The 16541-nt window shown below is 37.0% G+C and overlaps 1 protein-coding gene across 1 annotated transcript in view; it reads left to right on the top strand.

The window, feature by feature from the left end:
• Positions 1 to 16541, top strand: part of LOC149263628 (protein TORMOZ EMBRYO DEFECTIVE-like) — a 306527-nt gene that overhangs the window by 94168 nt on the left and 195818 nt on the right. The window contains 3 exon segments of the mRNA XM_089426534.1: positions 8046 to 8266; positions 8451 to 8736; positions 9167 to 9298. Of these exon segments, the coding sequence (XP_089282660.1) occupies positions 8046 to 8266; positions 8451 to 8736; positions 9167 to 9298 (639 nt within the window).

Genomic DNA, 16541 nt, shown 5'->3' on the forward strand with positions numbered 1-16541 from the left:
AGTTTAATCATTAATTATGATTATTATTGTTTACATTATTTTTATATTTTCTATAAATTATATTCATAACATTGCCTTCCTCTTCATAGAGCTTTGTCCTCAAAGCTTATTGATGAAAGGACTTGATCTCTTTCCCTTTTTCAATATCTTCTCGTCTCAAAACTTTCATCTTCGTTGACACAAGACGATATGATCCTATGAGCAATAAACTAAATTGTTGGACTGAGAATGGATCTGACCATCCTAGATTAATCTTCTGTGGAATCTTCCGATCACTGGAATTTTGTAATGAATTGTTATCATAGGATTGGATTATGCAAACTTCGGTATTCCTTGGAACATAAATTTGTTGCTTCTGTTTTGAATGGTTCAAATATGTAGACTGACTTAGTTGTCTTCTCTTGTGATTTGGATGTCGATAAGGGGTTCTTGCGGTTTGATCTTGCCCTAATTTGTTTGTGGTGATTTCTTGTTTTATTGGGGGTATTTGATTTCTTTCAGGTTCAGAAATTGCTTGATTATTTGTGAGATCTTCACTTGAAATTTTTGTTGTTTGGACTGCAACTTTTGAGTATGTTTTCACTTCAATTGATTTATCCTCTTCTTGAGTTGTGATATTGACTGGATCGGTATTTGTTCCTTTATCTTTGACTTGGACTGTTACGACTGGAGACTTCAATACTTCTTGAGTAAGTTGTTCTAACTTGTCATTTAGTGACTTCTTGTCACTTTTAAGTTTTTTTATTTGCATAAGCAGGGCTTGGTTATGATTCCTTAGACGTAAAAGCTCTTCGCTTTCTAGATTGTTGACTTTATTCTTAGTATCTTTCTCATCTTTTAAATTTTTGATTTGTTCTAATAACCTTTGATTAAGGGTTTTTAAACGCAAATTTTCTTCTTCCTTTTTTGATAGATTCTTGTTGAATTTATTCTCGAGACATTCATTTTCTTCCTTTAATTTTTTTCTGGAATCTTTGGACTTCTTGACCTTCTCAAGTAATTTTTTATTATGGTCCCTTAGATGCAAAATTTCCTCGTCCTTTTTTGTTAATTTTTTTTTTCCAGTTTTGCAAGTTTTTCCTTTCGTTTTGTCATTTGCACCAGTTCATCATCTTGACATTCTTTCGCATTAAATACTTTTCCACATGTTGGACAACATAATTTGCAATTTTTATGAATCCATGGATATTCAATGTATGTTATACAAAACACACATTTAGTCCAAAATAATGATTGTTGTGTGGAACTCATCTTTTGTTCTTTTTTGTATTTTTTTTTAAATTTTCAGTGTTGTTGATTGTGTATTAACTTTTTTTTTTTGTAATTTTTAATATTTTTTAATTTTCAGACTTTCAGTGTTCACTGTGTATAGTGTTATTGTGTAATTTTTTTAAATTTAAATTTTCACTGTGTATCAATATGCATATGCCATAAAGCCTAAAGGTTTTATTAAAAATAAAATTTAAATTTAAATAGTAAACCCTTGTTGCACGCTGCAACCTACAAGTTACATTCAACTTACAACTATGAGTAAGAGTTATTCTGGGAACAATGGGAACAGTGACAACAACTACAGTGGTAGTGAGTCACATGATGCACAAGAAGAAATTGAAAGCAGTCACAGGAGGGCAAGAAATCAGAATAGGCCTTTGCATGGTGTAGATTTTGAAGGCCCACCAAGAGATCTGACAAAATTTGCAAAGGGGACATTTAATCCTCTAAAACCACTTCTAATCTATGTAACCAAACTTCCGAAAAAAATCCAAAAGTTGGTGGTGGCTCACGTGATTGGGTCTGCAATATTTGTGGGCATCACTTTGTTGGCAACTATACCAGGGTGAATCAACATATTTTGGCTATTACAGGTAAAGGAGTCAATATGTGTCCCTCAAAGAACTTGAATTCAGCTCAAAGAGAGCAACTTTGGAGGCTAGAAAGGGCAACCACTGGAAAATGACTGTTTTCTAGCAAAAGTGTTGATCCATGCACAAATATCCCTCCATCCAGTGCTTCATCAAAAAATACTAAGGGTTTTACTGGTGCATCTTGTTCTTGTGCAATGGGTGCTATAGTGTCTGGGATGTACAATGTTCTAGATCGAGATGACACAGATGATGCAATTGACAAATTTCTTTTTGCCAATGGAATTCCCTTCCATGTTGTTCGTTCTCCTTATTACAAAGAAATGGTTCAAGCAATTGCAAGAATAGGGCCTTCATATGTACCACCCAGAGAACATAAGCTAAGAACAACAATTTTAGATAGACAAGTGTCCAAAACTAATGTGCAAAAAGAGATAATGAGACAAACATGGTTGAGGTTTGGTTACTCTATTATTATGGATGGATGGTCTGACATCCAAAAACGTCCACTAAACAACATCATAGTGACATCTGCAGAAGATCCATTCTTTCTTAAAACTGTTGACTGTTATGGAAAGCGCAAGGATGCATCTTTCCAATTTGAGCTTCTTCGAGAAGCTATAGAGTATGTTGGGGCTGATTGTATGGTGCAGGTTGTGATAGATGCATCAACATTTTGTAGATCAATTGGGTTATTGATTCAAAGCAGGTATCAACATATTTTTTGGACTCCTTGTTGTGTGCATGCACTCAATAATGCATTGAAGGACATTGGCAAAGTTTAGTGGATATCAGACTTGGTGACAACTGCTAGAGATGTGCAGATGTTTATTTGCAACCATGACACCTCCTTGGCCATGTACATGGCTCACACGAGGAAGGAATTTATCAAACCCATCGATACTAGATATGCTAGCTATTTTCTCTTATTGCAGAGGGGATGCTAGAGGTACAAGCACCTCTACAATCCTTGGTTGTGAGTTCAGAGTGGGGAAGGTGGTCAGAATCAAAGACAAACACAGGGAAGAAGGTCAGGTTTTAGGTGTTGGAAAATGATTGGTGGGTAGATTGTTCTTATTTGGTGTCATTCTTGGGCCTTATTGTGGAGGTCATTCGTTACACTGATTCAGATGCAGCAATTCAACAGAGGGAGCACTCATTAAAGTTCTATTCATCCCAGATTCGACCCATCATTCAACGTAGGTGGAATTGCGTGAACACACCTTTGCACATGGAAACATATGCATTAAACCTAAAATGGTATGTTGAAAGGCTTGGGAGGGTGCCTCCTATTGATGATCCTGAGGTAAAGAATGGCTTCCTAGATGCAATTGCGAAGATGTACAATGAGGAGGAGGGGGCAAAATTTCGAAGACAATTTGTTCAGTTTGCATCTCTTAGTAGCCCCTTCAACACACGTGGTGCTCAGGCAAATCGCATAGATCTAGCCCAAGATGACCTGATTGGTTGCTAGAGGATGCATGGGCATGGTTCTCCAGAGCTCAAACATCTAGCTATGTGTTTGTTGTCTTAGATTGCTAGTTCCTCTGCAACAGAGAGGAACTGGTCCACATATAGCTTCATCCACTCTATCAAGAGGAACAAGCTTACCTCTAAAAGAGTTGAGGAGTTAGTTGTTGTGCGCAGTGCCCTACATCTTGAGCTTAGGAAGACACCTAAGTATTTGAAGGGACCAACAACACGATGGGATGTTGATCCAAAGGATGATGCACAGGTAGATATGGAGGAGAGACTTGATGAGACACAAATGGGGTTGGTTGGTGTGCCACTTAGCATGTTTGAGAATGCAAGTGATTCTGATTCAGATGGTGATATGGTTGATCCTGATTTATTCATGCAACAGCTGGATGCAGAGACTAGCGGGGCATTACCTTGAGCAATTATGCTCATTTATCTTTTGATATGTTCTTATGTTATTAACTTATTTGCTTTTCTGTTTCAAACTTCAGTGGTAGACTTCAATTTATTTTGAATCTTGATATATGAATCATGATATATTAGACTTGAGTCTTGACTCTATAAAATTTTGACTCTTGATGTATCAGACTTGACTTTTATAATTTTATTTCAATATTCAGTATTCAATGTTCATAGTTGGAACATCAATATGGTTTAAACTTTAAAACTTTAAACATTTATAATTTTATTTTCATTGTGCATTGTTAGTAACTTAGTAGTTACACTGTACAGTTACAGACTTACATGTATGATGTATGATTATATGATAATGATATCATGCTTTTCGTTTTAAATTTGTTTCAGTTATATGATTCATCATTTATCCTTCATGATATAAGGGTTATATAATATATTATATAATACATTATATATATTATATAATATATAATGATAAAAACATTTACATTATAAATTTTAAAATTTCAATGATATATATTTTATATTTATAAGTTTCTAAGACCCCGATGTCCCCCCATGTTCCTAAAAATTGGCGGGAGGCCGCTCCTGTGCATCTCCGCTCCCTCGCCTCCTCGTCTTAGAAACTTGGTGGAACATTGATTTTTATCCTTATATATGCTTCTTCTTTTCTTTTCAAATATATATATATATATATATATATATATATATATATATATATATATATATATATCTATTAATGTAATCTATATTCTACTTCGTTTTTTTGTATATCTTTTTTAATGGCCAAAGCCCTGACGGCGGAATGGAGAAACTTTGAAAACTATGTAGCGAAACACTTGAATCTTGACGGCAACAATGTTGACGAAAGTTTGATGGCCAAAGGCCAGGCTAGGTCAGACTGTCGCTGTGCAGCAGTTGAGCGGCCAAAGGATCGAACAACTCTGATACCAATGTAATGAACAAAGTTCGTATACTTCAGAGGAATGCTTTGATACCAATGTAACAAACAAAGTTCGTATACGCAGCGGAGTAATCTTTAGAATACTTCGAAGACAAAAACATCCATTGTAGGACAAGTAATTGTATATTGAATATTATATAAAGAATTGATGAGATGATTACAAATGAGGGTGAGGGCCTGCTTATATACCTAGGCAGGTGCCCCTTCACAAACGGACATGTCCTTAGAACATGTGTCTTCAATATTAACTATTAGTTAGTTTAATCATTAATTATGATTATTATTGTTTACATTATTTTTATATTTTCTATAAATTATATTCATAACACAATCTCATACTTCCTCTTTTCTTTTGCGTCAATTGTCTTTGGGAAAACATGCAGATTCTTTTCCTTTTCCTGCAAAAAAATTGCCTTCACTCTTGGGTAAGTAGGGTTTCTGACACAGGTTGCATATCCATTCCCTTGCACCACCACCTCTCATTTTGGAAACCTTTGTTATGTACTTCCAAAGAGGATAGAAGTCAATCCCTGTGTTGCTTTTGGCCCACATTATAATATTACAATACAATCTTTTTTTTTAACATGGTGAAAAACTTTTGTTTGAACTTTTAAGGGATATACCACATTAACCTTTTCCATAAACTTCATTTCATGACCCCTTTCAGCATGCTTGTGAGCAAAAAGTAAACGCTTGGTTGGCCTGACTCATTAGTATATAAAATAACTTTAATTGCTGCCACATTTGTGCCAATGACGGTACACATTATAAAAGTATTGTACCATGGTCACAGAAGTTGTTTCTCCTAGTAGATCCCACCAAAGCCAAAGACTTAATAAAAGGAGACTATGCATGAGTGTTAAGTTAGGCTAACCATGAACAACACCATTCAATGATAGACTATAATACCAAAAAATCATCTCATGTCTGTCAACCAAGCAATGAAGCACAACCACCAGCTCCTGTCCTACAAATCTCCATCAACCAAGTTATTCTATCCTGAAGAGAAAATCAGGTACCAAGACAATCCACCAAACAAGCAGCAAGCACAACCATCGTCCAACCAAGGGGAATCAAGATTCCATGGTGCAGACTTGAAGAAGCCTTCTACCAAAATCAACCTTTAAAGGCTAGGATCATCATGCCATGCAACACTTGGGATTTTAACAAAGACTGTTTGTTTTACATCAAAACTTAGTTGGCCCATGAAATAGTTGGTAAACATCAGTCAGGATAATTTCAGTCAATGCTAGTGTATTTGAAAACAGATTAATGCTGTAGTTAAATAATTATGCTATCAAATAAAAATACTTATAAAAATGGTTGAAGCAAGACAAACACCCCTATGAAATGGACACTGGATCTCTAATACTAAATATTTTAATAAAGATTGCTTGTTTTACATTAAAAGTTAGCCTGTGACATAGTTGACAAACATCAGTCAGGATCAGTCAATATTAGTATTTTTGGAAACAGGTTAGTGCTGGACTTAAATTTTGTCAGTTTTTACTAGAAGTTGTGATCACAGGCATCCGGATTGAGCCTTCAAAATGCTTTTTCAAGGAGTCCCAATTTAGGTATTGTAAATGTGTTTCCTACCATTCACGTTCTGTCTTTCTTCATTTGCCAGTGAGGTCTATTACAGTCCGCAGTTCTTGGGAGCTACATCTTTGTAGAGGAAATGGTTTTGGTATTAATTATTTGTAACATATGTTGTTCTTTACATTTAGTATTAAACATGTTGTCCCCTTGGACTGTGAACCTTTATGATCTTTCTTTTTAATGTTAGCCCTGGCTTGTGTTTTGGAGTCATTTTGATGATCCTTTGGGCTTGAGCCCACTAAAACACATTTGCTTTCTCTCCTCATGGCTGTCTGGCAGTTAGTTGGGGTTCATTTGATAATGAATACCATGCAGAATTTTGACTCCAGGAAGATAGAAATTCAAATTACGATTTAGAGGACAGTTATGCAGTTGTACTTAGAAGAGAGAGAAAACACTAGTAGGGCTTTTGAGAAACCTTTTCAAGGATTGGGTATGGAAGAGTTGCTATTCTTTAATAATAACTGCCCTACTTATTCTTAGTTTAAAACTTTAAACAAGGATATATTGTGACATGAAGCAAATAATGGGGGTTGGCACTGAAATCCTCGATGACCAACAATGCTGTTACTACATGGCAGTAGCTCTGCACCAATCCCTTTATGGACAGTTCCAATGGTGCGAGCAGTTGAATTCAAGAGTTCTAAATGGGGTAGACTCAGATGAGAGGTTAGAAGAAGATGCTAGGAAGAATGATACTATGATTATTCAAATTAGCCTGTACAAATATTGACAAGGAGTCCTTTGTGGTGTTCCAAAACCAGATTGATCAAGTGTTGATGTTTGTCGGAAGCCTATCCTGTATATAGTAGTTTTGTACTTGCTTGCTGTTTCTCTAATATAATTAGATTTCATTATTTCTTCTCCAACAATAGAATAGCTTTTACTGTGTCGTATTTTCTCCAATTTACTAGGAGTTATTTAGTGACAATGTTTACTTAAGTAGTGGCTTTGGTTTCTTTGCTGATTCTTTGTGAAGTGACATTTTTTTTTTCAATTGAAAATGTCTGTCTACATTTGGGTAGACTCAGATGACCAACAATGCTGTTACTACATGGCAGTAGCTCTGCACCAATGGGGGTTGACACTGAAATCCTCGATGACCAACAATGCTGTTACTACATGGCAGTAGCTCTGAACCAATCCCTTTCTGGACAGTTCCAATGGTGCGAGCAGTTGAATTCAAGAGTTCTAAATGGGGTAGACTCAGATGAGAGGTTAGAAGAAGATGCTAGGAAGAATGATACTATGATTATTCAAATTAGCATGCACAAATATTGACAAGTAGTCCTTTGTGGTGTTCAAAAACAGATTGATCAAATGTTGATGTTTGTCGGAAGCCTATCCTGTATATAATAGTTTTATACTTGCTTGCTGTTTCTCTAATATAATTAGATTTCATTATTTCTTCTCCAACAATAGAATAGCCTTTACTGTGTCGTATTTTCTCCAATTTACTAGGAGTTATTTAGTGACAATGTTTACTTAAGTAGTGGCTTTGGTTTCTTTGCTGATTCTTTGTGAAGTGACATTTTTTTTTTCAATTGAAAATGTCCGTCTACATTTGGGTGATTGTGCTAATCATATACGGAAGCTATGTTGTTGTGTCTGAAATGCTGCTTGTTAAATGCAAGCATGGTGTCATGTCAGTCTTTTTACTTTAGTTCATCATATATTTTAACAAACGGGTATTGAGTTTTGACATTATATAAATATTTTAGGTAGTAAATGTATGGGACCTGCGTGATTATCACTGCTGGGCAACAATACCGACATATGAACCACTAGAAGCTGTTTGTGTTCTTCCAAGTGGTTCTAGGCTGGTGTCTGTTATGAACCAAAGCCAGACATTGCCTGAAAATCAGAAGAAAAGTGGTGCGGCTCCAGTATATTTTTTGACTGTAGGGGAACGTGGTATTGTTCATATATGGTATTCAGAAGGGTAAGCTGGTTAGCTGCATCTACTAATTTTAGTTATTGACACAGTAGGATTTTATGGAAGTGAAAATTTGAGTTCGATGTTTATGCTATTCTGTCTCAAAGAATGATATTCTGATTTTGTCATCATCTCCAAATCATTTATCTGTACATGTTACTTGTCTCAATTGGCCTTGCATTGCCTGCAGTGCTCTGTGCTTATATGAACAGAAGTCCTCGGATGCAATAAATAGCTCTGACAAAGATGATTTGAAGGGAGGCTTTGTATCTGCTGTCCTACTACCTATTGCTCAAGGAGTGTTGTGTGTTACTGCTGATCAGCGTTTTCTCTTTTACAATCTGGATGAGAGCGATGAAGGAAAATGTGATTTAAAGGTCAGCAAGCGTCTTATAGGTTACAATGAGGAGATAGTGGACTTGAAATTTCTTGGGGATGAGGAGAAGTTTCTTGCAGTTGCAACAAATCTGGAGCAGGTGTGACTATTTTATATAAGAGTTATGAATTTCTCTATAGAGTTTTAGCTATGCAAAACTTGTTTTCTTCTTGGTGTTTGAAATTTGTTGTCTATTTTGTTATAAGCAAGGGTCCATGTAGCTGTTTTGTCTTTGGCATGTATGGTTTCTTTATATATTGGATGCAAGATTCTGAAAATTGTTTCTTATGTGGAATGCTAGTGTAATATTTTGCTGGAGCTGTTAGTTCTCATTATCTAGGGCCTAGTATTAAGCAGCATATATATTTCAATTTTCAATGCATGCGTCTGTTTTGCATTTATGATAATTTTGTAAAATTTCACAATGATGGTAAACATGCTAAATTGTAATGTTGAAATTTTTATACTTCATGGATGGGAAATCCTCTCAACTGCAATTTCATGCTGCTCGGTTAGGATTGTTTCTGCAGCTGCGCATGTATGACCTTTCATCCATGACATGTGTATATGAGTTGCCAGGACACACAGACATAGTTCTTTGTCTAGATACTGTTGTTTTTTCTGGACATATTCTGTTAGCATCTGGGTCCAAAGATCACACGGTGAGTATTCCACAGTTGGAGCTTACCTTCTTTTAAGTGCATCTGCTTGAATGTCTTCACTAGTCAGTTATTGGTTATCAACTTGTTTAATATCACCGCACAACTATATACAGCTGATCTGTACATACATTCTTTATCATTGACGCTTTATGTCATTTGCTTACTTTCTAATGTCATGTTATCAGTCTTCATTGTTATGGGATTAGGATTGTTACATTATATGGAAGAGCTTTTTTATTTTCCAACAATTAAGGTAAATAATACTCGTTCAATAGTGATTGCTTAAATTGTTATTCAGGTTTTGTAGCAAGCCTGCTAACATTCTTGCTAATCCACATTCCAATACCTACTGGAAGATGGGATTAGGATTGTTACGTTATGTGGCAGATCTTTGTTAATTTCCAACAGTAAAGGAATAATACTGATTCCGTAGTAATTGCTTAAATTGTTATTCAAATTTTGTAGCCAATGTTACTTACAACTCCCGGATCGATCTGAAGATGATGGATACGACATGTTGTATCTGCATTGTTACTTATAGTGATCTAATCAATAATGAAAGAAGAGGGTCTTATGGGGTTAGGGCGAAATAGTATAGCAAGTTATGCTCTATTTTTTTGAGAGAGGATTACATCAATACACTACATTGGATAATAAGTTTCAGGTAAACTCTAAAAGGAAAGTGCTATGCACAAATAAACGCGAATGCTTCTAGTATTGTTTACATGGATTAAGGTTGTAAATTAGTTTTTTTATAGGTTTTGTTTTTTAGTGGGCATTCATTTTGATGGCAAATGAGTTTGAGTAGGCATTTCTCATGCATTTGTGGCCTCCCTTAAGCCTTAGTCCCCCTCTCTCATATAGTACATTCTTGAGCATGACGAATGCTATTTATTAATTTTTTTGTAGCAGCCATTCATGAGTTTTTAAAAAGTCCTTTTCTCACATGTCACGCCCATTTTCTCAGGAATTCTTGGTTTAACTGGAGTTATATTTTTTACAAATGTGTCCCTGCAAATTTGTAGGCTTTTGGAATTTGTGGCGGACATTTCAGATATTTGCAAACTTTGTCTCAGACACCCTTTATTGACATTTCCGATTCTAAAATTGCTTGACGTTTACACTTAATAGCTTTGCTATTAGTTAATAGATGATGCTTTGTAAATACAAGGCCAATGTGATAACCAATATTTAAATCAAGTTTGATAGTGTTGTTTCACTGAGATGTTGGATGCCTGGTGAAGATGTTTGAACTCATACATTAAATTGAGATGGGACATTTGTTATCAAAATAGTGTAAAAACACTTATTGGTAGTTGGAAAATTTATGTCAACATCTTATAACATGAGCAAGAATAACATTTCTACCCAACTTGGACTAGGAAATGTATTAAATTGCAAAAATAACTGAAGACAACTGCCTAGTTAAGGTGAAGAAGTTGAAAACAAAGGAAAAATAGATAACATACTTTACAATTTAGCATTGGTATTAAATTGAATAGAAAATAAAAATGAAAAATATAAAGGCTTTTGGAGTACCCTGTCAACTCAGATAACATTCTTTGGTTTTTTGAGGTACAATTTTAGGAAACCAAGCATGTGCAATATTATTAAAAATGTTGCTGAAGGTGTCATTGATTTTTAGCCAAACTATCATGTAATCTCCAACCAAGCAACTTATAAACTTACATACATTGAATGCTCTGTTTTGGCTTCATAAATAATGCCTTGTTTTTTAACCCATTCATAGGCAAGATTATAATTAAGCTTATATGTACTATCTCCTTTGTATCCTTTGAAGTTTGACAAAATTTGTTTCGCATAATCTGTGAAATATAGTTCATTGGATCTGAATGGACTTTTTTCTTGTCAACATGACACATTGAGAACCTCAAGAGAAAGCAAATGGCATCAAGATCGAAAATTCTTGAAGAGAGATACCTCAAAGAAGTGTTAAAAAAAACTTATTGCAAATTATGCAATAATACTTGTAGGACATCGATGACCTAGCCAAGAGATTATTTGCTCGATATTGTTGGTGGCATTGGTGGAGGAGTCGCAACATGTCAGAAAATTTTGCTAAATATTAGACAAAGTTTAAGTGAAGAAATCAATGCTGATAATCAAGGAATTGTAGTCTAAGAATCGAGGATAAATGAAGGAAAGATACACTCACGTGAAGATAAAATGTTATTAATTCTCTAGAGAAATGAAAGCAAGATACATTAATGTGAAAAAATAATGTTATTAATTCAACACCAAGTTTTCCTCTCCTCATTCATGGCATCTACAACACCTTCTATGTCATATGGATCACAAAGAGAACCTACTTTATGAGATGTTAATCCAACACAACAATAATTGAAGAAAGTTTTGAAGCCGTTTTAGTGAAAAGAGGTAGATGATGTAGGTTATGACTATTTCATTGTTTGTAATATTTCTTTTAATACTATTAAAATCCAATTATTTCGAGACATAAAAAAATGTTGGCCATTTTGGCCCCACGTATGTGCTTCCAAGCTTTGAAAGTTTTAGGATCTATTGCTGCAAAATCTAGCATGCCCTGCGATGGAATTCACGAGGCGTGAGCCATAACCTATAGCAACAATGAGGAGATATTGCCATTGTCAGCCTAGCAGTTCACCTCCTGTTCGATAGTGGAATTTCACCATAAGGTAGGCTTCCCAGTGTTCACCTATAAGGATGCTCTAAGTGTAGGGCTGAAGGTGATGAAAATAGACTAGGTAAAGATACTCTAGGTTGGGCAAGGCTCAATTCTCATTTATAAGGGATTGATGTATCATACAGCTAGGCTAAAGAAGGACTTCTAAACCCTTGGTTTCTTGATATGCAACAATAAAGGGATACCAAGACATATAAAAGTCAAGGAAATAGTTTACTTGAAAGTTAGATCAACAAAGAATAGAGTAAATCCTCAAAATAGGCTTCAAGTTGAAGCTTGACTAGGGTTATGGTTTCCAAGGCACAAAAATGACTAGGAAAGGATGATGTCAACCCTCCTATGGGAAGATTAACCATCGACGAAGCTATATTTTGCGTTAAGGAGTAGGGAGATAATTCTTACTTTTTAATCCACGAACATACATCCAAAATGACCTAGGAATAATTCAGTCCTAGTAAAAGCCCAAGTGGCTTGCCATAAAAGGCCTAGGAAATAATAAAAGAAAGACAATGTTTGGTTTTTGAAGTTTTTTTGATCAGCGCAAATTTTACAAATGTCTAATCTTACGTAGGTGATGGAGCCTTAGTGTAAAATTTAGAGAAAACGACAAATGATTGGAGTAGAGGGGGATTTGTTTTCCACTTTGTGACCCTAATTGTCTTTTTTGTGAGGGGAGAAGTAAAATAGAAGATGCACACTTGGAGTTCTTCTATGGATTTCAAGGAAGAAAATTTTCAACATGTAAAATTTAACCAAAATTTCCCACAAACATTATGCTTTTAGTCATGGATCATAGGAAAACCCTAGTATTAATTCAATTACATGCAAAATAATAAAAAATCAACAATAAACTTACAATTTCTTCTAAGAAAGACCTTTCAATCCAAAAAATACATCTCCAATACAAAATGCAATCTCTAATAGCAAATGCTCCATAAAATAACATCTCCACAAGTAGCGAAAAAGAAGGCTAAATTGTATCTTAAAAGAGATGGCCGAAATCTCTAATGTGATGATGAAATGAGATAGTGAAGGGATCCTCTACTTATATGAGGTCCTTCCCTTCACTTTGCAACATAATATTAGCTTGAAGCCCCTAAACAAGTTGTAATGTCCCAAACGAGATATTTTGCTAAATTTGCAGAAATTTACTCAACCCAAAATTTCACCGTAAAATCAACATTCTATTAACAGAAGATTGCCATGTAAAATAAAACAAATAGAGCATTGCAATCCAATAACACAATGAACAAGAAATTTCTCAGCTTTTATTATAATGGATAAACTGGAGTTACATGCATATACAACCAAAATCATTGAGATGAAGAGCTGGCCTCCAAGATAATCTGCTGCACTGCACCAACCTCCAAAATTGAATTGAAATCAATCACTGCACCTGTGAACTCTGGCCAAATCCACCAAGGAGATGAGGTGGGTTTTTGTCCACTCTCACCGAAATCACCTGAGGGTTTCCATCCTGGGGCTACTAATGAAGTAGAGAACCATGTTCTCAACCTCTCAGACAACAAGAAATATCAAATCAAAGATGTCCTCAAATGGCCTCCTCCTCTTTTATAGATCTGATGGATCCCTCTAGAACCTCCTATTTTATTATTATTTTAATCATCGAGCACTTTTCCCTCTTTTATTTTAATTAAAATATTCTTTTTAATGCGGGAAAAGGGTAAATTGGCCACCATGTCACCTCAGGTCATTGAAATTCACATCTAACCATCCCAACCTGTAGATCTTCTCGCTCTGGTTCCAACGAGCTATTGCACTAAGGTGTTCTATCAAGTATTCCTCTTGTAATGCCACCTTAAGCGTAATTAATTGAGTTAGGCCCAATAATAACTTAGTTTTATGAAAGTTGTTGGAATGTGCCGGAACGAAAAGAAAATTGTGTGAATGATGGAATATACTAAGTGAATGCCGTTAGACCTCATAAAAACTCCTCAAAACCCCTTCAAAAGCCCCTGGGCTCGTTGATGAAACCAACCTGCACCTGTGACCTATCTGCCCCCAACTCTGAATGTCCATCTTAGCCATGTCATAAGGAATACCAAAAAAAGGAACATTACAAATCCACCTGCCCCAAGATTGCTTGCCCTCAAGCAATCCAAACTGGTGGACCATTCTGGTGGCCCAACACAACTGAAACCCAATGCCTGGATCCCATACGAACCATTGGGTGATGCTTTTCCTTTGTGTCAACCCATCTAAAATGGACCCCTCAATGCCCGGATCCCAAACTGATCTCTAACTGTACCTGTCATCAACCAATCCTCCTGGATCCCAATGCCACCAAGAACAAGTATCAATGCTCCATGGCTCCAGTTGTGCTATAACTCCAACCATTAGTGCTGCTCCATCCATCGCGTACCAACTCATCACCTCTCTCCAATCCAACCCTAGGCATAGACCAAGGTCAATCTCGCCATGTTGATGTTGTGCTGAAATAATGATGAGTGGCTAGCCTACATCCTGCTGCCAACTAGAGCATGTAATATCCCTCACATCTAAGGGCTCCTGAAGTGCATTGCTCCTGACTAAAAATGATACTTCATCAATAGGGTACCAGCTCATGATGCCTCGCCAATCCATCCTGTGGGAAGGATCAGATGCACGTGCACCTATACACGGTACGAGTCCAATGAGTTGCACCATGCTGAACTCATGCAGCTCTGCCCAACCAATCAACTGGATATGTCTAGGAATGCTTGCCTCTCTCCCGATAAGTGGGTAAACCATGCTACATGCTCTGTCAATGTACTCCTGGAGTGGGCTGTTGCCTGGAAACACTGCAACTTTGCTAGCTACCACTGCATCGACTTGCACCTCATCAATGCGTAGACCCAAGGATGGATGCATGACTGCCTCTAAAAGAGCCTCCCTCATTTGACCGAAAACTCCATGCCCCACCGGTGGACTCGTCATCTACAAAACTGTCTTGTCAGCCACCAACCCCTCGTGAGGACAAGTGTCTACAAATACTGCCACCCTGCTAACTGTTTGCTCCTCATCTATGGCTGACCCCAAGGGTGGCTGCCTATCCTCCTCCCTCACGGGCTCAATATGAACCTCCAACTGGCTCTCCCCCAAAGGCTCATCATACATACTGTGCGCATCATCCTCCCTCACAGGCTCAATATGAACCTCCAATTGGCTCTCCCCCATAGGTTCATCATGCATACTGTGCGCATCATGCTCCTCAACTGACTCATGCTCCACCATATGTTGCTCATCCTCACTCATCATAGGTGTCACACCATCCCGAGTGTCTCCCATCGGGTCCACTAACTGCTCACCATACACACCAAAATATAAATCTGGCTTGCTGTCAAGAACTCCACATGACCCATGCTCCTCAGAGGCATCCTCGAATGAACCCATGGACTCGTCCAAAGAGGAATCCTCACCCCGAGAGTCAGAAGGAATCTTCCCCTGCTCTACCTCTATCATCTCCTTAGTGTCACTCAAGCATGACTGATCAAGCCCCCAAGGTCCCTTGCAAATGAAGCAGAGACCCTTCCTCAGTTCATTCCTGCTGCATGATCCACCAAACTTGAGCAACTCTTCCCTAGTCAACTGTCTCCTGAACAACCCCATGTTTTGCTCAACCAACCTTTCGGCCAGTTCAAAAGCATCGGGTGAAATTGGCCGTTCTCTTCTCCAAATGGTCAACAATCTAGCCTGCAACTCTCTGCAAATGGCATCACAAGATCCCATAACTGAAGACAAAATGGACAACATGTTTGCCTTGACCGTGTTAGGGTGATGATCCTTAATGCTGAAAAAGGATTGGAACATTTGAAGAATCAAGTCATCACACTCTAGATCAAACATGATGTCATAGGTTTGGAGCTGGCCATATCCTCCAAAATTCAGAGCTTTTTCCCAAAGGTAAAACCCATAGTGTTATCAAAGTCCTGAAAGGTCTCTACTATCAACCTGAAAATTCTCCTCATAACATTACCATTGAAAGGAGGTATGGGTGTGGTCAACCTCATAATGTTACTAAGACATGAAGCAATTGGAAGTTTGACCCCTTCACAAGGTTCCTCCAAGAACTTGGGTTGTATTAAAGCTAGCATGGCTGGTTTCAAAGCCCACATCAACTTCTTCCCCTCTAATTGGTTCACTTCAGAAAGAAGTGCATCTAATTCGTCTAGTTTGAAAAGGGCTTTCACTGTGACCCTCATGTGTTTCAAATCTGTTCCAAATGCAAATATTTTGTGCCCTATGTCCTGCCCCTTCTGCACATTTTTCAGCTGTTCTTTCTGTAGGATGGCATAGACCCCTCTTGAGAAATGTCTATTGGTCATATTTGTTTTCTGGTCTATATTGCAGTTCGTTGTGTTGGCTTACGAGGTGTTTCAAATGCTCTATGATTTAACAACATATTCAAGACTAACAACTATAGACTTTTTTTTTGTTCTCTCTAAACCCTAGCAGCGACAACTTTGCTCATCAAACAACTGAATAATCATTACTCGAATAGCATCACATCATCTCGAGAATCTACAATGTTAATGGCAGTAATACAACAATGGCACACAA

Source organism: Pinus tabuliformis, chromosome 6 (assembly GCF_031772625.1).
Source record: "Pinus tabuliformis cultivar Carrire ecotype Pingquan chromosome 6, CPIR1, whole genome shotgun sequence".
NCBI classification, from domain to species: Eukaryota; Viridiplantae; Streptophyta; class Pinopsida; order Pinales; family Pinaceae; genus Pinus; species Pinus tabuliformis.